General features: G+C 44.9%; 1 protein-coding gene across 1 annotated transcript in view; it reads left to right on the top strand.

The window, feature by feature from the left end:
• The first annotated feature begins 2323 nt into the window (after positions 1–2323).
• LOC139542514 (perforin-1-like) overlaps positions 2324–24547 on the top strand; it is a 38758-nt gene continuing 16534 nt past the window's right edge. Inside the window, exons 1-6 of the mRNA XM_071348035.1 lie at positions 2324–2554; positions 2714–2862; positions 7513–7866; positions 8002–8232; positions 19142–19358; positions 19816–20124. Of these exons, the coding sequence (XP_071204136.1) occupies positions 2324–2554; positions 2714–2862; positions 7513–7866; positions 8002–8232; positions 19142–19358; positions 19816–20124 (1491 nt within the window). The remainder of the gene's footprint in view (positions 2555–2713; positions 2863–7512; positions 7867–8001; positions 8233–19141; positions 19359–19815; positions 20125–24547) is intronic.

Here is a 24547-nt window from a genome sequence, read left to right as displayed (position 1 = left end):
GCCTTAAATATGGCTCCCCAATCAGAGACAACAATAACCAGCTGTCTCTGATTGAGAACCAAATCAGGCAACCATAGACTTTCCTAAACACCTATACTAAACACAAACCCATCTACTCTATTAAACCCCCTAAACCATACAACCACACTAGACACTACAAAAACACATACATTCCCCATGTCACACCCTGACCTAACTAAAATAATAAAGAAAACAAAGAATACTAAGGCCAGGGCGTGACAATAACAAGTAATATCTAACAATTTCACAAGAATACACACAATACACACAAATACAAAGTAAAGGAATAGAATTTAGAATATATAAATATTTGGACAAGCAATGTCGGAACAGCATAGACCAAGATACAGTAGAAAATAATAGAGTATCTGCATATGAGATGAGTAATGCAAAATATGTAAACATTATTAAAGTGGCCAGTGATTTTGTGACAATAACTCGGATCCAGGCGCAGAGAAACACAGCAGGCAGAGGTGAGGGTAACTGCAGAATGTTTACTGAAGACTTCAGACAAATAATAAAGCAATTGCACATGTAGTACTACACAGAAGACAAGAGACCTGAGCAGCTGGCCCAGTCCACCAAGGAACCTAAATAGTCATACACCAGGTGAACCCAATAAGCCCAATCAGGCTCACCTGCACACTACAAAATATAGGGATGCCCTCCAGTGCACCCCCCAGGGAGTACACTCTCAAGACTGACATCTGACCTCGTGCCACACATTTCAAGTCGTATGTATATAGAGGGCAGCCACCTCTAGCCATTTTACAAAGCACAATGCCTTCACTGGAACTCATGCAAACTGGAAACCATATATCCTGAGGTTGCATTTATTGTAGCTGGGGATTTATAAGCCAAGCTGAATCAAGAAAGTGCCACCTAAATTCTACCAGCACATTGATTGTTGTACCTGCTTGAGCAAAACATTGGACAACTTCTACTCGATCTTCCGCGAGTGCATACAAGACCCCCTGCCCTCCCTTCGGCAAATCTGACCATAACTCCATCTTGTTGCTCCCCTCCTGAAGGTAGGAAACTAAAACAGGCTCGCGCCGGGCTCAGGTCTATCCAACGCTGGTCTGACCGAATCTGCATCCCACGCTTCAAGATTGCTTTGATCACGTGGACTGGGATACGTTCCGGGTAGCCTCTTAGACAATATACATCGAAGTATACTGACTCGGTGAGTGCCAGTTTATTAGGAATTGCATTGGAAATGCTGTACCCACTGTGACTATTAAAACCTTCCCTAACCAGAAACTGTGGTAGCATTCGCGCAAAACTGAAAGCACATACCATCGCATTTAATCATGGCAAGGCGACTGGAAACATGACTGAATACAAACAGTGTAGCTATTCCCTCCGCAAGGCAATCAAACAAGCAAAGTGTCAGTATAGAGACAAAAAGCAAGAGCTCGCAATTCAACGGCTCAAACATGAGACGTATGTGGTAGGGTCTACAGACGATCACGAAAAAAAAGGAAAACCAGCCCCGTCGTGGACATCGACGTTCTCGCTCCAAGACAAATTAAACAACTTCTTTGTGCGCTTTGAGGACAATGCAGTGCCCCCGAACAAGGCCCGCTACTCAAAAACTGTGGGCTCTCTTTCAACGTGGCCGACGTGAGTAAAACATTTAAGTGATAACCCTCGCAAGGCTGCAGGCCCAGATGGCATCCCTAGCGACACGTCCTCAGAGCATGTGCAGTCCAGCTGGCTGGTGTTTACGGACATATTCAATCAATCCCTATCCCAGTCTGCTGTCCCCACATTCTTCAAGATGACCACAATTGTTCCTGTTCCTAGGAAAGCTGAAGCTAACCTGAACTGAAAATACTATCACCCCGTACTACTCACTTCTGTCATTGTGAAGTGCTCTGAGAGACTAGTCCCCTCCACCCTACCTGATACCCACTCCAATTTGCTTACCGCCCTCAACAGGCTCCAGGCAGACGATGCAATCGCGCGTCAGACACTGCACACTGCCCTCTCCCCATCCTGCACAAGAGGAAACACCTACGGAAGAATGCTGTTCAATGACTACAGCTCAGCATTCAATGCCATAGTACCCTCCAAACTCATCATTAAGCTTGAGACCCTGGGTCTTGAGGCCGCCCTGTGCAACTGGGTCCTGGACTTCCTGACGGGCCTTCCCCCAGGTGGGGAAGTCCCACTTCACCCCCAGGTGGTGAAGGTAGGAAACAACATCTCCACCCCGCTGATCCTCAACACTGGGGCCCCTCAAGGGTGTGTTCTCAGCCCCCTCCTGTACTCCCTGTTCACCCATGACTGCGTGGCTATGCATGCCCTCAACTCAATCATCAAGTTTTCAGACGACACTGCGGTGGTAGGCTTTATTACCAACAACTTCGAGACAGCCTACAGGGAGGCGGTGAAGGCCCTTGGAGTGTGGTGTCAGGAAAATAACCTCTCAGTCAACGTCAACAAAACAAAAGGAGATGATCTTGGACTTCAGGAAACAGCAGAGGTAGCACCCCCCATCCAGATTGACGGCACAGTAGTGGAGAAGGTGGAAAGTTTTGAAGTTCCTCAGCGTACACATCACAGACAAACTGAAATGGTCCACCCACACAGACAGCATGGTGAAGAAGGAGCAACAGCGCCTCTTCAACCTCAGGAGGCTGAATAAATTTTTCTTGTCATCTAAAACCCTCACAAACTTCTACAGATGCACAATCGAGAGCATCCTGTCGGGCTGTATCACCTCCTGGTACGGCAACTGCACATCTGCACAACGCATCTCCTCGGGGGCCCTCCAGGACAGCACCCGATGTCACAGGAAGGCCTAAAAGACCCCGCTGTCATCCAGAAGGCGAGGTCAGTACAGGTGCATCAAAGCTGGGACCGAGAAACTGAAAGACAGCTTCTTTCTAAAGGCCATCAGACTGTTTAAAACTTATTTTGACTGCAATCCCGTTAACGGGATCGATATGCCAACAGCCAGTGAAAGTGCAGGGCGCCAAATTCAAAACAACAGAAATCTCATAACTAAAATTCCTCAAACATACATGTATCTTATAACGTTTTAAAGGTAATCTTGTTGTTAATCCCACCACAGTGTCCGATTTCAAATATGCTTTTCAGTGAAAGCACCACAAATGATTATGTTAGGTCACCACCAAGCCACAGAATAAACACAGCCATTTTTCCAGCCAAAGAGAGGAGTCACAAAAAGTACAAATAGAGATCACTAACCTTTGACAGTTACTCACTAACCTTTGATGATCTTCATCAGATGACACTCATAGGACCTCATATTACACAATACATGTATGTTTTGTTTGATGAAGTTCATATTTATATCAAAATATCTGAGTTTACATTGGCGCGTTACATTCACTAGTTCCAAAAACATCCAGTGATTTTGCTTAGCCACATCGTTTTCAACAGAAATACTCATCATAAATGTAGATGATAATACAAGTTATACACATGGAATTATAGATATACCTCTCCTTAATGAAAACGCTGTGTCAGATTTAAAAAAAACTTTACGGAAAAAGCAAACCATGCAATAATCTGAGACGGAGTTTACAAAGATAATACAATTAGCCGCCATTTTGGAGTCAACATAAACCAGAAATTACATGATAAATATTCCCTTACCTTTGATGATCTTCATCAGAATGCACTCCCAGGAATCCCAGGTCCACAATAAATGCTTGATTTGTTCCGATAATGTCCATTATTTATGTCCAATTAGCTACTTTTGTTAGCGCGTTTGGTACACCTATCCAAACGCTGGTGCTGGTCGACCATTTCTGCGGACAAAAACTTCAGAAAGTTATATTACAGGTCGAAGAAACATTTCAAACTCAGTACAGAATCAATCATTAGGATGTTTTCATCATAAATCTTCAATAAAGTTCCAACAGGAGAATTCCTTTGTGTCTTGAGGAGGAACGGAACGCAGGAAAATATAAAGCGCGTGACCGGGAAATGGCTCTCTGCCTGTAGCCTGACTCATTCCCCTCTTATTCAGTCCCACAACACAGTAGAAGCCTCATTCAAGTTTGTATAGACGGTTGACATCTAGTGGAAGCCCTAGGAAGTGCAACTTGATCCATATCCCACTGTGTATTCAATAATATATATATATGTACATATTCTTATTCCATCCCCTTACATTGTGTGTATAAGGTAGTTTTTGTGAAATTGTTAGATTACTTGTTAGATATTACTGCACTGTCGGAGCTTGAAGAACAAACATTTCGCTACACTAGCATTAACATCTGCTAACCACGTGTATGTGACCAATAAAATGGGACTTGACTTGATATGATTTGAGCAACAGAAATAAAAACTTCAGCACAATGAAAGAGAACGTGAGGAGAGATTGGAGCAACAGAAATTCAGACTTCAGCAGAAGGAAAGGGAAAGAGAACGTGCAGCCAGACTAGAACAAGACGAATGTGTTTATCCCATTCAGTTAAAAGAGATGGAGCTGGAAGCGCGACGAAGGGAGATAGATCTGGAAGTACTCTGAATCAAGTCAGGCCATCCTGTACCCTCAACAGAGTTTGATCTTGGTCGGAACAGACGACTTGTACCGCCTTTCAACGAAAAGGAGGTGGACGTGTATCTTACTCTGTTTGAGTGGCCACATCCCTAAAACGGTAACGAGATATTTGGTCACTGTTCTTCTAAAGTGTTCTTGTGGGAAAAGCTCAGGAAATGTATACCGCTTTATCTCTTGACCAGAGTTCAGGTATTAAAGACCTTGAGGATTTAAAGACCCTTGAGGAGTTCAAGAAATGCTTCCATCAAGGGGTTTCTCACCTAAAACGACCTTCTCAAACAAAGCACTCAGTAATTATCCACACCCCCAAACCTACCAGTGAAGGAGGTGTCATTCATTTTGGGAAATTATTTGGCTGGAGGGAAGGTCGTGCCAAATCCTGTCATTTGTAAGAAATCCAGAGTAGAGGAAACTGATGGGTTATCAGAAATGTACCTTAGACAGTTCCATGCGTTATACTTGCAATGTCTAAGAAAGTTGCAGGGAGAAAGTCTAGTGTTGAGGAGGATGTCAGTGGCGATCCCACTATGTTCGATCCGTCTGAGACGTTTATGTGTCATCCTGTTTCGGTCAACCCCCTGAGTTGACCACTCCTTTCAAAACACCAAAGGTGAGTGAGTTTGTCATTACAGTTACACTTCGACAAGAGATCCTGAGGTTAGCTCATGATGGTAGTATGGCAGGCCATGTTAGGATTAACTAGACGTATGACCATACCTTGTGTAACTTTTTCTGGCCTGTTCTGAAACAGGATGTTGTGGTTTACTGTAAATCCTGTCACGTTTGCAAACTGATGGGTAAAACGAACCAAGCTGTCGTCGGTTGCCACTTTGCAGCCTATTTCCTGCTTTTGACTAACCTTTCAGCAAGGTTCTGTTGGACTGTGTTGATCCTTTGCCCAAAGCAAAGATTGGTAACTAGTTTGTCTTAACCATCATGTGACTGCCACTTGTTTGCCTGAGGCTATAGCACTGAGGAAAATCATGGCTCCCAGTATATTTAAGGTCCTGGTGAAATCTCTCAGTATTGTTAAGGTCCTGGTGAAATCTCTCAGTATTGTTAAGCTCCTGTTAAGCTCCTGGTGAAATTATGTTCAATCTTTAGGTAGTGCAATCAGACCAAGCAATCAGACCAAGTTTTGAATTTAATGTCAAAGGCATGCACGTTCTCTTTCCCTTTCCTTCTGCTGAAGTCTGAATTTCTGTTACAGTGTTACCCATTTCCCCTCTAGTGCCTACCACCCAAAGTCTCAAGGTGCTTTTGAGAGATTTCATCAGATTTTGAATTCTACGTTGAGAGCTTACTGCTTTGAGTTTGAGAAAGACTGGAATGAAGGGGTCCCTCTTGTGCTGTTTGCAGTGTGGGAGGTTGTTCAGGAATCTCTCGGTTTTAGTCGGAAAGCTCATGTCTGGACATCCTGTCAGAGGTCCTTTGAGCTTGATGAGAGAGAGGTTGTTGCAGGACAATACCTTGAACAACGAAAACAAATCTGTTGGAGCACCTTAGTGTTTTTTGATACAGATTACACCACGCCTGTGAGTTGACCAGTGAGAATCTGGTGAACTGGCGCAAATGAAAATGAAAGTTTGGTATGAGGTCCGAAAGCTGCACTTTTGGTGTGGGGGACCAAGTCCTCGTTTTGTTGTTCATTCTGGGGTCATTGTTGCAAACACGTTTTTCTGGCCCTTACCTATAATAGAAAAAAAATGGCAATCTGGATTACGTCATTGCCACACCGGAGTGCAGAAAAAAAATCTGTCTGTGTCATGTCAACACGTTGAAACCATACTTCACGAGATATGATCGGGCGGAGAAATTGGTGGAAACCGGTAATGATCTTCTGCGTCTGGCCACTACCGTCACCATTGACTATAGTCTTCCTTGAGAACAATAGAAAAGCCCAGTACTCATTTCAGAGTATAAGGAAAGACCCTTTACCTGTTGGACAGCTGAGCAACTCAGAGATTCTGGAAAACCTTGATGTATTTTTGGCACACCTTCCTCCAGAGGAAAAAGGCAACATTGTTGCACTGCTTTTAGAATATCAGGGTTCATTCTCAGATTATCAACTTAGACGTTGACGTTGGGGACTCTGCCCAAACCAAACAACATGCCTATTGAGTGAATCCTGAAAAGAGAGAGAAACTACGCAGTGAGGATGAGTTCATGCTTGAGCACGGCATTGTACAACATGGCAACAGTCCGTGGAGTTCACCCTGTATATTAGAACATGAAAACAAATCTGTTGCAGCACCTTAGCGTTATATTAGCACCTATGGAGGATGGGTCTCTGGTTCTGTTCCGATTTTGGAAACTCAATGCCATTACTAAGTCGGACTCGTACCCTTTGCCCAGGGTCGATGATTGTGTGGACTGCGTTGGTGCTGCTAAGTACGCTAGCAAGTTCAATATGCAGAAGGGATATTTGCAGGTCTCTCTGAGTGTGCCAAATAATTGCCTGCATTTGTCACTCCTCATGACTTTTCCTACCTTCTACCTTTTCCTCTGGGACATCCTTCATCTCCCTTTCGGTTTGCTGGAACCCTTTTTGTCTTTGCACCGGTGCTAGCTGCTCCGGATTTCCGTCGTCCATTTGCTTTGTACACTGATGCCAGCGATGTAGGAGCAAGGGCTGCTTTGTCATTACAGGGTATTGGTGAGAATGTTTTTATTTAATCAATTTTGGAAAGAGGCTGTAACGTAACAAAATGTGGAAAAGTCAAGGGGTCTGATTACTTTCCGAATGCACTGTATATAGTGGTTTCATTTCAAGTTACAAAGTGTTTCACATCATGGAGTTTAAACAGTCTCTTTCTCCTTCTCTCTCCCCACACCTCTCACTTTGTCTCATCCCATTTGTCTCTGCCATTTTCTTCCCCACTCCTCTCATACTCGCTCTCCCCTTTCTCTCTCTCTCTCTCTCTTCTGCCTCGCCTCCCTCCCTTTAGTTCAGTCATGACCTTCCCAGCCCCTCCCCTCTTCTCCCTTCCTCTCCTCCTTCTCCTTTCTCAACTGGACTCCTCCCTCACCTGTCGTACTGCCAGCCAATCCGAGTGTGACTCCGCACCCTTTGTTCCCGGTCACAACCTGGCAGGGGAGGGTTTCGATGTTGTGACCCTGAAACGTAAAGGGGCCTACCTGATAGACCTGAAGACCTACCTGTCCCCCAGTAATACCTGTACACTGTGTAGTAACCCCCTACAGGGGGACAAGCTGCAGAGAATACCCCTGTCTGTTGTAGACTGGAGGCCCTACAGCCACTGTACTGAGGATATCTCCAGCCGCTCTCATGCCTCTGTCAGGTGAGTAGGATGGTTTCTGTTTACTTGATGGAAATTGGACAGTAAACATCTCTCCTCTCCTCACCTCTTCTCTGCTCTCCTCACCTCTCCTCTCCTCTCCTCTCCTCACCTGTCCTCTCCTTTTCTCTCCTCCAGTAACCTGGCACAGTCCACTACTAACGAGATCTCTACAACATGGAAAGAAGGTTTGAGTAATGAGGCGAAGGTGTCTGTAAGCGTACCTGTGGGACCGGTGAGTGTGGAGAAGGATGTGGGCGCTAGCATAGAGATGGGATCCCAGTCTGATGTAGCCATCTTTGCCACAACCAAGACCAAAGAGGACCGCCACTCTTTCTTCTCACAGAATCTCCGCTGCCGTCACTACAGGTAATAATAACAATAATGATTTGCTCAACTTTTATAGCGCTTCCCTTACAGATATCACATAAGATCACATGTGAAATGTTGTAACATGTGACACAAAAAAACGAAACAAAATGTGAAAACAACATGATCCCATGTGATTTTATTTTTTACAACATGGGGATGCAAAATGTAAAAATGACAACATTTTAGCTAGGCAAAAACATCCAAGGGACCATTCAACAGCATCCCAAGGACGTCCTAAAAACGTCCTCGGGGACATCCCTGGAACAAACCAGGAATTAGACAGTACCTCCAGGGAACCATGACAAAATGTTCCTAGAACATCCCCAAAAAACATCCTTGCTTCCCTGGAAAAAAACCTGAGAATTTACTGTGCTGAGAATATAAGATCATTTTCCAGAATGTTGTGGAACGATTGTTTTAGGTTGGAGGAAGTGATTGGCTTGCTCTGAAAAGGCAGTGCTAACCCTGCTATGGAACAGGACCAGCTAGCCCTGGGCTAAGTGGTGCATGTTTTAATAGATGCTTAACCACAGGCTTGAATCTCTCTTAGCCCATACAGGTCTAAGTGCAGTGATAACTGTCACGGGAATTTCATAATTCCGCCATTTCCACTTTGGGAAAAAATAGTGCCCAAATTAAACGGCCTCGTACTCTGTTCTAGATCATATGATATGCATATTATTATTACTGTTGGATAGAAAACACTCTGAAGTTTCTAAAACTGTTTGAATTATATCTGTGAGTAAAACAGAACTCATTTGGCCGGCAAACTTCCAAACAGGAAGTGAAAATTCTGAAATGGGTCTCTGTGACAGGCTTCGCCTATTCAATTGCCTTGTATTCATGGATATGTATGCACTTCATACACCTTCCACTAGATGTCAACAGGCAGTAGAACGTTGAATGAGGTGTCTAGCCTGATGTGGGACCGAATGAGAGCTTTTGGAGTGACAGGTCAGCCATATTGGCAGTACCTGGCTACGCACTAGGGTTTGTCACATCGTTTTCTGCAATGCGTTAGGTAGACACGAAGAAATGCTCCGTCTGGGACGTTATTGGATTGATTTCTGAAAAACATCCTAAAGATGGATTATCAACTGAGTTTGACCAGTTTATTCGACTATTGTTATGACTTTTAAAATTTTTCGTTCATGCGTAAAATCTTCATGGACACGTGAGCTCCACTATGCTAGCCAAAGTTGCTAATTCGACAGAAGAAATGGACATTCTAAAACAAAACAACGATTTATTGTGGAACTTGGACTCCTTGCACTGCATTCTGATGAAAGATCATCAAAGGTAAGAGAATATTTATGATGTTATTTGGTATTTTTGTTGAATATGTTGACTCCAACATGGCGGAGAATGGCTGAGCGCTGTCTCAGATTATTGTATGCTGTGCTTTTTACTAAAGTTATTTAAAAAAAATCTAACACAGTGGTTGCATTAAGAAACAGTGTATCTTTAATTATATGTCCAACATGTATTTTTCAGCAAAGTTTATGATGAGTTTTTCTGTTAGATTACGTGACTCTCAAAAATTTCTCCGGACAATTTGGAGCATTTTGGCGCCATGTTCACAATGTAAAACCAGGTTTTGTAGCTATAAATATGCACATTTTCGAACAAAACATAAATGTATTGTATAACATGATGTTATAAGACTGTCATCTGATGAAGTTGTTCAAAGGTTAGTGATTATTTTTATCTCTATTTGTGGGTTTTGTGAAAGCTTTCTTTGCGGTGAAAAAATGGCGTTGTGTTTTGGGCTATTGTGGTGAGCTAACATAAATATATGTTGTGTTTTCGAAGTAAAACATTAAAAAAATCGGACATGTTGGCTGGATTCACAAGATGTTTATCTTTCATTTGCTGTATTGGACTTTATATTATATGATATTCCCTGTGGCGCTAGGCTAGGCTATGCTAGTCAGCGTTTCTGATGAGTTTCTGATGAGGAGGATCCCGGATCCGGGAGGGGGGGCCGGTAGAGGTTAACATCTGATAACCATGTGTATGTGACCAATAACATCTGATAACCATGTGTATGTGACCAATAACATCTGCGAACCATGTGTATGTGACCAATAACATCTGATAACCATGTGTATGTGACCAATAACATCTGATAACCATGTGTATGTGACCAATAACATCTGATAACCATGTGTATGTGACCATTAACATCTGCTAACCATGTGTATGTGACCAATAACATCTGCTAACCATGTGTATGTGACCAATAACATCTGCTAACCATGTGTATGTGACCAATAACATCTGATAACCATGTGTATGTGACCAATAACATCTGATAACCATGTGTATGTGACCATTAACATCTGATAACCATGTGTATGTGACCAATAACATCTGATAACCATGTGTATGTGACCAATAACATCTGATAACCATGTGTATGTGACCAATAACATCTACTAACCATGTGTATGTCAAATCAAATCAAATTTTTATTAGTCACATACACATGGTTAGCAGATGTTAATGCGAGTGTAGCGAAATGCTTGTGCTTCTAGTTCCGACAATGCAGTAATAACCAACAGTAATCTAACCTAACAATTCCACACTACTACCTTACACACACACACAAGTGTAAAGGGATAAAGAATATGGACATAAAGATATATGAATGAGTGGTGGTACAGAACGGCATGGCAGATGCAGTAGATGGTATAGAGTACGGTATATACGTATGAGATGAGTACTGTAGGGTATGTAAACATAAAGTGGCATAGTTTAAAGTGGCTAGTGGTACATGTATTGCATAAAGATGGCAAGATGCAGTAGATGATATAGAGTACAGTATATATACATATGAGATGGGTAATGTAGGGTATGTAAACATTGTATTAAGTGGCATTGCTTAAAGTGGCTAGTGGTACATTTTTACATAATTTCCATCAATTCCCATTTTTAAAGTGGCTGGAGTTGAGTCAGTATGTTGGCAGCGGCCGCTAAATGTTAGTGGTGGCTGTTTAACAGTCTGATGGCCTTGAGATAGAAGCTGTTTTTCAGTCTCTCGGTCCCTGCTTTGATGCACCTGTACTGACCTCGCCTTCTGGATGATAGCGGGGTGAACAGGCAGTGGCTTGGGTGGTTGTTGTCCTTGATGATCTTTATGGCCTTCCTGTGACATCGGGTGGTGTAGGTGTCCTGGAGGGCAGGTAGTTTGCCCCTGGTGATGCGTTCTGCAGACCTCACTACCCTCTGGAGAGCCTTACGGTTGTGGGCGGAGCAGTTGCCGTACCAGGCGGTGATACAGCCCGACAGGATGCTCTCGATTGTGCATCTGTAGAAGTTTGTGAGTGCTTTTGGTGACAAGCCGAATTTCTTCAGCCTCCTGAGGTTGAAGAGGCGCTGCTGCGCCTTCTTCACAACGCTGTCTGTGTGGGTGGACCAATTCAGTTTGTCCGTGATGTGTACACCGAGGAACTTAAAACTTTCCACCTTCTCCACTACTGACCCGTCGATGTGGATAGGGGGGTGCTCCCTCTGCTGTTTCCTGAAGTCCACAATCATCTCCTTTGTTTTGTTGACGTTGAGTATGAGGTTATTTTCCTGACACCACACTCCGAGGGCCCTCACCTCCTCCCTGTAGGCCGTCTCGTCGTTGTTGGTGATCAAGCCTACCACTGTAGTGTCATCCGCAAACTTGATGATTGAGTTGGAGGCGTGCATGGCCACGCAGTCGTGGGTGAACAGGGAGTACAGGAGAGGGCTCAGAACGCACCCTTGTGGGGCCCCAGTGTTGAGGATCAGCGGGGTGGAGATGTTGTTACCTACCCTCACCACCTGGGGGCGGCCCGTCAGGAAGTCCAGGACCCAGTTGCACAGGGCGGGGTCGAGACCCAGGGTCTCGAGCTTGATGACGAGTTTGGAGGGTACTATGGTGTTAAATGCTGAGCTGTAATCGATGAACAGCATTCTCACATGGGTATTCCTCTTGTCCAGATGGGTTAGGGCAGTGTGCAGTGTGGTTGCGATTGCGTCGTCTGTGGACCTATTGGGTCGGTAAGCAAATTGGAGTGGGTCTAGGGTGTCCGGTAGGGTGGAGGTGATATGGTCCTTGACTAGTCTCTCAAAGCACTTCATGATGACGGAAGTGAGTGCTACGGGGCGGAAGTCGTTTAGCTCAGTTACCTTAGCTTTCTTGGGAACAGGAACAATGGTGGCCCTCTTGAAGCATGTGGGAACAGCAGACTGGGATAAGGATTGATTGAATATGTCCGTAAACACACCAGCCAGCTGGTCTGCGCATGCTCTGAGGACGCGGCTGGGAATGCCGTCTGGGCCTGCAGCCTTGCGAGGGTTAACACGTTTAAATGTTTTACTCACCTCGGCTGCAGTGAAGGAGAGCCCGCAGGTTTTGGTAGGGGGCCGTGTCAGTGGCACTGTATTGTCCTCAAAGCGGGCAAAAAAGTTGTTTAGCCTGTCTGGGAGCAAGACATCCTGGTCCTCGACGGGGCTGGTTTTCTTTTTGTAATCCGTGATTGACTGTAGACCCTGCCACATACCTCTTGTGTCTGAGCTGTTGAATTTCGACTCGATTTTGTCTCTGTACTGAGACTTAGCCTGTTTGATTGCCTTGCGGAGAGAATAGCTACACTGTTTGTATTCGGTCATGCTTCCGGTCACCTTGCCCTGGTTAAAAGCAGTGGTTCGCGCTTTCAGTTTCACGCGAATGCTGCCGTCAATCCACGGTTTCTGGTTTGGGAATGTTTTTATCGTTGCTGTGGGTACGACATCGTCAATGCACTTCCTAATGAACTCGCTCACCGAATCAGCATATTCGTCAATATTGTTGTTGGACGCGATGCGGAACATATTCCAATCCGCGTGATCGAAGCAGTCTTGAAGCGTGGATTCAGATTGGTCGGACCAGCGTTGAACAGACCTGAGCGCGGGAGCTTGTTGTTTGAGTTTTTGTTTGTAGGCTGGAATCAACAAAATGGAGTCGTGGTCAGCTTTTCCGAAAGGGGGGCGGGGGAGGGCCTTATAAGCGTCGCGGAAATTAGTATAACAATGGTCTAGTGTTTTTCCAGCCCTGGTAGCACAATCGATATGCTGATAGAATTTAGGGAGTTTTGTTTTTAGATTAGCCTTGTTAAAATCCCCAGCTACGATGAATGCAGCCTCAGGGTGTGTGGTTTCCAGTTTACAAAGAGTCAGATAAAGTTCGTTCAGGGCCATCGATGTGTCTGCTTGGGGGGGAATGTATACGGCTGTGATTATGATTGACGAGAATTCCCTTGGTAGATAATGCGGTCGACATTTGATTGTGAGGAGTTCTAGATCAGGTGAACAGAACGACTTGAGTTCTTGTGTGTTGTTATGATGATCACACCACTTCTCGTTAATCATAAGGCATACCCCCCCGCCCCTCTTCTTACCGGAAAGATGTTTGTTTCTGTCGGCGCGATGCATGAAGAAACCAGCTGGCTGCACCGACTCCGTTAGCGTCCCTTGAGTTAGCCATGTTTCCGTGAAGCAGAGCACGTTGCAATCCCTGATGTCTCTCTGGAATGCTACCCGTGCTCGGATTTCATCAACCTTATTGTCAAGAGACTGGACATTGGCGAGTAGTATGCTAGGGAGTGGAGCGCGATGTGCCCGTCTCCGAAGCCTGACCACGAGACCGCCACGTTTTCCCCTTTTTCGGCGTCGCACAGGGTCGCCGGCTGGGATCAGATCCATTGTATTGTGTGGAAGGCAAAACACTGGATCCGTTTCGGGAAAGTCATATTCCTGGTAGGAACGATGATGAGTTGACGTTAATCGTATATTCAGTAGTTCCTCCCGACTGTATGTAATGAAACCTAAGATTACCCGGGGTACCGATGTAAGAAATAACACGTAAAAAAACAAAATACTGCATATTTTCCAAGGAACACGAAGCGAGGCAGCCATCTCTTTTCGGCGCCGGAAGTTGTATGTGACCATTAACATCTGATAACCATGTGTATGTGACCAATAACATCTACTAACCATGTGTATGTGACCAATAACATCTGATAACCATGTGTATGTGACCAATAACATCTGATAACCATGTGTATGTGACCAATAACATCTGATAACCATGTGTATGTGACCAATAACATCTGATAACCATGTGTATGTGACCAATAACATCTGCTAACCATGTGTATGTGACCAATAACATCTGATAACCATGTGTATGTGACCAATAACATCTGCTAACCATGTGTATGTGACCATTAACATCTGATAACCATGTGTATGTGACCATTAACATCTGCTAACCATGTGTATGTGACCATTAACATCTGCTAACCATGTGTATGTGACCATTAACATCTGCTAACCATGTGTATGTGACCAATAACATCTACTAACCGTGTGTATGTGACCATTAACATCTGCTAACCGTGTGTATGTGACCATTAACATCTGCTAACCGTGTGTATGTGACCATTAACATCTGCTAACCATGTGTATGTGACCATTAACATCTGCTAACCATGTGTATGTGACCAATAACATCTGCTAACCATGTGTATGTGACCATTAACATCTGCTAACCGTGTGTATGTGACCATTAACATCTGCTAACCGTGTGTATGTGACCATTAACATCTGCTAACCGTGTGTATGTGACCATTAACATCTGCTAACCATGTGTATGTGACCAATAACATCTACTAACCGTGTGTATGTGACCATTAACATCTGCTAACCGTGTGTATGTGACCATTAACATCTGCTAACCGTGTGTATGTGACCATTAACATCTACTAACCGTGTGTATGTGACCATTAACATCTACTAACCGGGTGTATGTGACCAATAACATCTGATAACCGTGTGTATGTGACCATTAACATCTACTAACCGTGTGTATGTGACCATTAACATCTGCTAACCGTGTGTATGTGACCATTAACATCTGCTAACCATGTGTATGTGACCATTAACATCTGCTAACCATGTGTATGTGACCATTAACATCTGCTAACCATGTGTATGTGACCATTAACATCTACTAACCATGTGTATGTGACCAATAACATCTGCTAACCATGTGTATGTGACCAATAACATCTGCTAACCATGTGTATGTGACCAATAACATCTACTAACCATGTGTATGTGACCAATAACATCTGATAACCATGTGTATGTGACCAATAACATCTGATAACCATGTGTATGTGACCAATAACATCTGATAACCATGTGTATGTGACCAATAACATCTGATAACCATGTGTATGTGACCAATAACATCTGCTAACCATGTGCATGTGACCAATAACATCTGATAACCATGTGTATGTGACCAATAACATCTGCTAACCATGTGTATGTGACCATTAACATCTGCTAACCATGTGTATGTGACCATTAACATCTGCTAACCATGTGTATGTGACCATTAACATCTGCTAACCATGTGTATGTGACCATTAACATCTGCTAACCATGTGTATGTGACCAATAACATCTACTAACCGTGTGTATGTGACCATTAACATCTGCTAACCGTGTGTATGTGACCATTAACATCTGCTAACCGTGTGTATGTGACCATTAACATCTGCTAACCATGTGTATGTGACCATTAACATCTGCTAACCATGTGTATGTGACCAATAACATCTGCTAACCATGTGTATGTGACCATTAACATCTGCTAACCGTGTGTATGTGACCATTAACATCTGCTAACCGTGTGTATGTGACCATTAACATCTGCTAACCGTGTGTATGTGACCATTAACATCTGCTAACCATGTGTATGTGACCAATAACATCTACTAACCGTGTGTATGTGACCATTAACATCTGCTAACCGTGTGTATGTGACCATTAACATCTGCTAACCGTGTGTATGTGACCATTAACATCTACTAACCGTGTGTATGTGACCATTAACATCTACTAACCGGGTGTATGTGACCAATAACATCTGATAACCGTGTGTATGTGACCATTAACATCTACTAACCGTGTGTATGTGACCATTAACATCTGCTAACCGTGTGTATGTGACCATTAACATCTGCTAACCATGTGTATGTGACCATTAACATCTGCTAACCATGTGTATGTGACCATTAACATCTGCTAACCATGTGTATGTGACCATTAACATCTACTAACCATGTGTATGTGACCAATAACATCTGCTAACCATGTGTATGTGACCAATAACATCTGCTAACCATGTGTATGTGACCAATAACATCTACTAACCATGTGTATGTGACCAATAACATCTACTAACCGTGTGTATGTGACCAATAACATCTGCTAACCATGTGTATGTGACCAATAACATCTACTAACCATGTGTATGTGACCAATAACATCTACTAACCATGTGTATGTGACCAATAACATCTGCTAACCATGTGTATGTGACCAATAACATCTGCTAACCATGTGTATGTGACCAATAACATCTACTAACCATGTGTATGTGACCAATAACATCTGCTAACCATGTTTATGTGACCAATAACATCTACTAACCATGTGTATGTGACCAATAACATCTACTAACCATGTGCATGTGACCAATAACATCTGCTAACCATGTGTATGTGACCAATAACATTTTATTTTATATTAATTTTATTTGTTGAATATAATAGTTTTTCTTGAGTGTATTTTTAACAAAGCTGAGATGTACTTTGAAGTGCAGGAATACTGGTAAAATCAGTAGGAAGATCATAATGCCGTGAACCAAGAGGTTGTTAGTTCAAATCCCAGGTGAGGACATGTTGAATAAGAATTACTATATAAATAAACACAATGAGGTCAAATACAAATAAATATGCATTTGGAAAGTTTCCATATATTTTAACGTTACATCCTTATGCTAAAATGGATTCAATTATTTAAACATACTACCCCATAATGACAAAGTGAAAACATGTTTTTAGAATATTTTTGCAAATAAAATCAACAATTAAATAACAACCTTATTTACATAGGTATTCAGACCCTTTGCTATGATATTCTAAATTGAGCTCAGGTGCATCCTGTTTCCATTGATCATCCTTGAGATGTTTCTAAAACTTGATTGGAGTCCACCTGTGGTAAATGCAATTGATTGGACATGATTTGTAAAGGCACACACCTGTCTATATAAGGTCCCACAGTTGACAGTGTATGTCAGAGCAAAAACTAAGCCATGAGGTCGAACGAATTGTCCGTAGAGCTCTGAGACAGGATTGTGTCGAGGCATAGATCTGGGGGAGGGAACCAAAAAATTCCTGCAGCATTGAAGGTCCCCAAGAACACAGTGGCTTCTATCATTCTTAAATGGAAGAAGTTTTGAACCATCGAGACTCTTCCTAGAGGTGGCCACCCGTCTAAACTGATCAATCGCGGGAGAAGAGCCTTGTTCAGGGAGGTGATCAAGTACCCAATGGTCACTCTGACAGAGCTCCAGAGGTCCTCTGCGGAGATGGGAGATACTTCCAGAAGGACAACCATCTCTGCAGCACTCCCACAATCAGACCTTTATGGTAGTGGCCAGACCGAAGCCACTCCTCAGTAAAAGGCACATGACAGCCCGTTTGGAGTTTGACAAAGGGAACCTAAGTTTTCTCAGACCATGAGAAACAAGATTCTCTGGTCTGATGAAATCAAGATTGAACTCTTTGGCCACGTCTGGAGGAAACGTGGCACCATCCCTATGGTGAAGCATGGTGGTGGCAGCATCATGCTGTGGGGATGTTTTTCAGTGGCAGGGACTTGGAGACTAGTCAGGATCGAGGGAAAGATGAACGGAGCAAAGTACAGAGCAATCCTTGATGAAAACCTGCTCTAGAGCGCCCAGGACCTCAGACTTGGGGTGAAGGTCACCTTCCAACAGGACTACGACCCTAAGCACACAGCCAAGGAGTGGCTTCAGGAAAAGTCTCTAAATGCCATTGAGTGGCCCAGCCAGAGCCCAGACTTGAACCCGATCAAACATCTCTGGCAAGACCTGAATATAGCTGTGCATCGACGCTCCCCATCCAACCTGACAGAGCTTGAGAAGATCTGCAGAGAAGAATGGGAGAAACTCCCCAAATACAGGTGTGCCAAGCTTGTAGCATCATACCCAAGAAGACTCGAGGCTGTAATCGCTGCCAAAGGTGATTCAACAAAGTACTGAATAAAGGGTCTGAATATATATGTAACTGTGATATTTCAGTTGTTTTTGTATACATTTGCAAACATGTCTAAAAAACAGTTTTTGCTTTGTCATTATGGGCTATTGTGTTTAAAACAATTTTATAAATTTTAGAATAAGGTTCTAATGGAAATGGAAAAAGTCAAGGGGTCTGAATATTTTCATTTTTTTTGTAAGTTGAAAACATTATGTTAAATGATCTCTTAATGTTTCATAGTGACGAACAGGGCATCTCGTGAAAATGTGAATCCACATGTGAAAGGTTATGTGTAAAAATCCACATCTGAAGTGTTCCAAAAACACACGGTTTCACATGATTTCACATGTGAAATTGTATCTGAAAAAAAAGTTGCGCAAAATGTGGAATTTTCCCATGTGTGAAATCATGTGAATTTTCCATAAGGGTCTTCATTTCATAAAGGCTTTGTTCACACAGTCACCTCAGTTCTGATGTCTGGGCATATCTGATACATATCTGATCTTTTCCCCAATGTGTGAACTGGAACAACAACAAAAAACACAATGAATCTGATCTTTTGGGTTCCGATTTGTAACACATTCAAGTTTAAGTGGTTTTTCTGTATGTGACCTGCTGTTACCGCGACACCCACCAAAATGTTGAAAGGACCATTGCTTCTGTATGCTATAGTCTGAGAAAGGGTCAACCATTTGTAGATCAAGGTCGTCTGTGTCATATTTGAATTCACATCTGATATGCTAATTCCTGTGTTCCAGTTTACGCACGCCAAACACTCCTACTCTCAGTGATGAGTTCCGTAAGGACATTGATCGTCTGGGCTCATTATCTAAGACTTCTAAGGCCCAGTACCGCCGTCTCATAGACACCTATGGGACTCACTACATCCGCCAAGTTGACCTGGGAGGCCGGCTGACGATGACCACAGCAATACACACCTGTCAGGCCTCACATAGTGGCCTCTCTACAAACCAGGTGACTTACTTAGTCTCAATGCCTGCTGCAATAGAGGACATTTTCCATTAAAGGAAGCTACAGGAATTCAAACAGCAATCTGTAACCATTACGTACCACCAGATCCGTATACTGTTAGAGCAGGGCTCTTGAACCCTCCTGTAGGTTTACATCTATCTAATCCAGGTTTCTGCAACCCTGTTTTTTTGAGAACTATCCTCCTGTAGGTTTTCGCTCCAACCCCAGTTGTAACTAACCTGATTCAGCTCATCAACCAGCTAATTATTAGAATAAGGTGTACTAGATTAGAGCGAAAACCTACAGCACAACATTTTTTGTAACTATTTCTAGAAGTTCAGTTACATTCAGAAAATTCCATTGATTAATATTGCCCACGTAGCAAATGCATCACAGTCTTTTATGGAAGAAACCTTAAAGACAACTCTCTGAATATATGGCTGTGTATTCCTTCTCTCAGGTGGAATCCTGCTTGTCCAGGGGCTTTCAGGTGAACATTGGGATATCAGTTTCCTCTAGCGACGAAAGGTGCTCCAAAGTTCTGGACAACCGTGACTCGAAGACCTCCTACAGCTCTAGCTTCCTCAGCCACCACACTAGGGTGGTGGGAGGCTCCGGTTGGCCGGGGGAGCTGTCACTCAACCGTAATGACTCAGTGGGGTTCCGTAGTTGGATGAGAACCTTGAAGAACTTCCCGGACGTAATCTACTATTTTCTAACGCCTCTGCACCTGCTCATACCCAACACGGCTGTCCAGCAGGGAGTTAAGGTAACCTTTGGTTGTTGATATATTTCCCTCAAATTCATTACTGGACCTTGAAGCCAGTTCCACAGCTTTTTTTCTTTCTTGCCCTCTAATCAGGGACTGATTTAGACCTGGCACACCAGGTGGGTGAAATAATAAGGTTTGGACACACACATTTTTCTAGGTGGCAAAGGTCTGGCTGGATATTGTCATTTTTCGGTGTAGTAACAAACCCCCAGCCATGCAACCCCAAACTGCTCACATCTGTTGTTGGCAGAGAGAACATTTTGCAGTTTTAAAGCAGATTTCCTTCCATTCTACACATCTTGCCATGTCTTATGTGTGTTCAAGTGATACCTGTGACGGGGCCCCCTGGGACCCCCTGGGGGTTGAGGCATAAATACGGAATGAGTAACGATAACATGGCTATATACAGGGGGTGCTAGTTCAGAGTCAATGTGCATGAGGTGATTGAAGTAGAAATGTACATATAGGTAGGGGTAACTAGGCAACATGATAATAAACACAGTGTGTTAAGTGTGTTAATTAATCAAATGGCCTATTTACATTGACCCCCCCCCATGGACTATTTATATTGACCTCCCACCTCCATTTATTTTTACACTGCTGCTACCTGCTGTCTATCTATGCACAGTCACTTTACCCATACCTACATGAACAATGTACCTTGACCAACCTGTTCCCCCGCACATTGACTTGGTACCAGCACTTTTGTCTTGCTGAACTTGAGGGAGAGGTTGTTGTCCTGGTACCACAATGCCAGGTCACCGACCTCCTCCCTACAGGCTGTGTGGTAAACCACGGGGTGTTGGGATGAGCGTGCAGAGATTAACGCAGAGACAGGGAGGTTTTAGTCCACAAACACAACTTTCCAACATCCGCATTGCCGTGCTGGGCCCCCGACCTGTGGATGACGGAGAAAGAGAATCGTTGTAAGGACAGGAACAGTGAACTTCCTCCCGAGGAGTTAATACTCGAGGGTGTCCAGTGCCCACTTCACGGCAAGGCACTCCTTCTCAACAATCGAGTACAACTTCTCTCTCAGGAGGAGCTTCCTGCTGACATACATGATTGGGTGCTCCTCGCCTTCCTGCTCTTGGGACAAAACGGCCCCTACCCCTGTCTCAGACGTGTCTGTCTGGACCAGGAGGTTTATTGAGAAGTCCGGAGTGACGAGTACCTGGTGCAAACATAGGGCATCCTTCAGGGCCTGGAATGCCGCCTCTGTGTCCTCCGTTCATCGCACCATCTGGGGTAGTCGTGCCTTAGTTATGTACCAATTGACTGTAGTAGCCTGCTAACCCCAGGAATGACTCCACCTGCTCCTTGGTTCGGGGGACTGGCCATTCCCTAACGGCAGCAATTTTCTTTTTTCTTGGGGCTTCACATTTCCCCTCCCGATCTCCCGATCTGATCTGTACTCCACCTCGGTGTAGCCCAGCTTGCACTTGTGGGGGTTCGCGGTCAGACCTGCATCCCTTAGCGCATCTACAACTGCCTGTAACCTACAAAGGTGGGACTCCTAACTGTCACTGTGCACAATTATGTCATCCAAATAGGCAGCCGCGTACTCACTGTGCGGCCGCAAGATGCGGTCCATGAGTTGCTGAAAGGTCGCTGGTCCCCCTCGGAGCCAGAAAGGAAGAACCCGGTAGTGGTATAGGCCCACCGGGGTGTAAAAGGCCGTCTTCTCCTGGGAGGCCGCTGCTAGCGGCAACTGCTAGTACCCCTTCGTCAGGTCCAACGCGCTGACGTATCTCGCCATACCCAGGCGGTCAATCAGTTCATCCACCAGTGGCATGGTGTAGGCGTCGAACTTACTGACCTCATTCAGGCCCCGGAAGTCATTGCGGTACCAGTTTCGGTACCAGCAGTATAGGGCTAGACCACTCACTGTGGGACTCCTCCAGTTCCCGCATCTCTAGCATTGTCGTCACTTCCTGCTGGACCGCCACTCTCCGGGCTTTTGGTATCCGGTATGGCCGTTTACGCACTTTTTCTCCCAGACGTGGTGTTCTTCGGCTTGCAAGCGTCCCCTTTTCCTCCAAACATAACGATGGTCATTTTGGCCAAACAGTTCTATTTTTGTTTCATTAGACCAGAGGACATTTCTGCAAAAAGTACGATCTTTGTCCACATGTGCAGTTGCAAACCGTAGTCTTGCTTTTTTATGATGGTTTTGGAGCATTGGCTTCTTCCTTGCTGAGCGGCTTTTCAGGTGATGTCAATATAGGACTCGTTTTACCGTGGATATAGATACTTTGTACCTGTTTCCTCCAGCATCTTCACAAGGTCCATTGCTGTTTTTCTGGGATTGATTTGCACTTTTCACAACAAAGTCCGTTCATCTCTAGGAAACAGAACGCATCTCCTTCCTGAGCGGTATGACGGCTGCGTGGTCCCATGGTGTTTATACTTGCGTACTATTGTTTGTACAGATGAACGTGGTACCTTCAGGCATTTGGAAATTGCTCCCAAGGATGAACCAGACATGTGGAGGTCTACAATTTTTTTTCTGAGGTCTTGCCTGATTTCTTTTGATTTTCCCATGATGTCAAGCAAATAGGCACTGAGTTTGAAGATAGGCCTTGAAATACATCCACAGGTACATCGCCAATTGACTCAAATGATGTCAATTAGCCTAACAAAAGCTTCCAAAGCAATAACATAATTTTCTGGAATTTTCCAAGCTGTTTATACGCACAGTCATCTTAGTGTATGTAAACTTCTGACCCACTGGAATTGTGATACAGTAAAATATAAGTGAAATAATCTGTCTGAAAACAATTGTTGGAAAAATGACTTGTGTCATGCACAAAGTAGATGTCCTAACCGACTTGCCAAAACTATAGTTTGTTAACAAAAAATGTGTGGAGTGGTTGAAAAACTAGTTTTAATGACTCCAACCTAAGTGTATGTAAACTTCCAACTTATATAACTAGGTAAGATATTAAAATCAAATTTTATTTGTCACATGTGCCGAATAGAACAGGTGAAATGCTTACTTACAAGTCCTTAACCAACAAAGCAGTTCAATAAATATATATTTACTATATTTATAGTTTATTTACTAAATAAATGCATGTAAAAAAAATCTATCAAAAAGTAACACAAGAAAATGACATAACAGTAAGGAGGCTATATACAGGGGGTACCGGTACCGAGTCAATGTGCGGGGATTACAGGTTAGTCGAGGTAATATGTACATGTAGGTAGGGGTAAAGGGACTATGCATTGATAATAAGCAGCGAGTAGCAGCAGTGTAAAAACAAAGGGGAGTGGAAAATGTGCCCTGTGCCCTGTTCCTCCTCCTCGCACTCGCCCTGAGGTGCGTGTCCCCAGCCCGGTACCACCAGTTCCGGCACCACGCACCAGGCCTACAGTGCGCCTCCAGGGTCCAGTGTGCCCTGTTCCTCCTCCTCGCACTCGCCCTGAGGTGCGTGTCCCCAGCCCGGTACCACCAGTTCCGGCACCACGCACCAGGCCTACAGTGCGCCTCCAGGGTCCAGTGTGCCCTGTTCCTCCTCCTCGCACTCGCCCTGAGGTGCGTGTCCCCAGCCCGGTACCACCAGTTCCGGCGCCACGCACCAGGCCTACAGTGCGCCTCCAGGGTCCAGTATGCCCTGTTCCTCCTCCCCGCACTCGCCCTGAGGTGCGTGTCCCCAGCCCGGTACCACCAGTTCCGGCGCCGTGCACCAGGCCTACAGTGCGCCTCCAGGGTCCAGTATGCCCAGTTCCTCCTCCCCGCCCTCGCCCTGAGGTGCGTGTCCTCCTTCCAGAGCCGCCCGTCTGTCCTGAGCTGCCAGAGCCGCCCGTCTGTCCTGAGCTGCCAGAGCCGCCCGTCTGTCCTGAGCTGCCGTCTGTCCTGAGCTGCCAGAGCCGCCCGTCTGTCCTGATCTGCCAGAGCCGCCCGTCAGTCAGGAGCTGCCAGAGCCGCCCTCCTGTCCGGAGCTGCCAGAGTCGCCCTCCTGTCCGGAGCTGCCAGAGTCGCCCTCCTGTCCGGAGCTGCCAGAGTCGCCCTCCTGTCCGGAGCTGCCAGAGTCGCCCTCCTGTCCGGAGCTGCCGGAGTCGCCCTCCTGTCCGGAGCTGCCGGAGTCGCCCTCCTGTCCGGAGCTGCCGGAGTCGCCATCCTGTCCGGAGCTTCCGGAGTCGCCCTCCTGTCCGGAGCTGCCGGAGTCGCCCGTCAGTCCGGAGCTGCCAGAGTCGCCCGTCAGTCCAGAGGCGCCCTTCCGTTGAGTGGCGCCCTCTACGATGGTTTTCATTCCGGGGCCCGCTGCGAGGGTCCACGTCGTGCACCCGAGCCGCCGCCGTGAAGAAGGCCCACCCGGACCCTCCCCTTTAGAGTCAAGTTTTTGCGGCCGTAGTCCGCACCTTGGGGGGGGGGGGGGGGTACTGTCACGCCCTGACCTTAGTATTCTTTGTTTTC

The sequence above is a fragment of the Salvelinus alpinus genome, chromosome 2 (assembly GCF_045679555.1).
Source record: "Salvelinus alpinus chromosome 2, SLU_Salpinus.1, whole genome shotgun sequence".
Taxonomy (NCBI): Eukaryota; Metazoa; Chordata; class Actinopteri; order Salmoniformes; family Salmonidae; genus Salvelinus; species Salvelinus alpinus.
The sequence above is the reverse complement of the archived record's forward strand: the minus strand, read 5'-3'. Positions and strand labels throughout refer to the sequence as shown.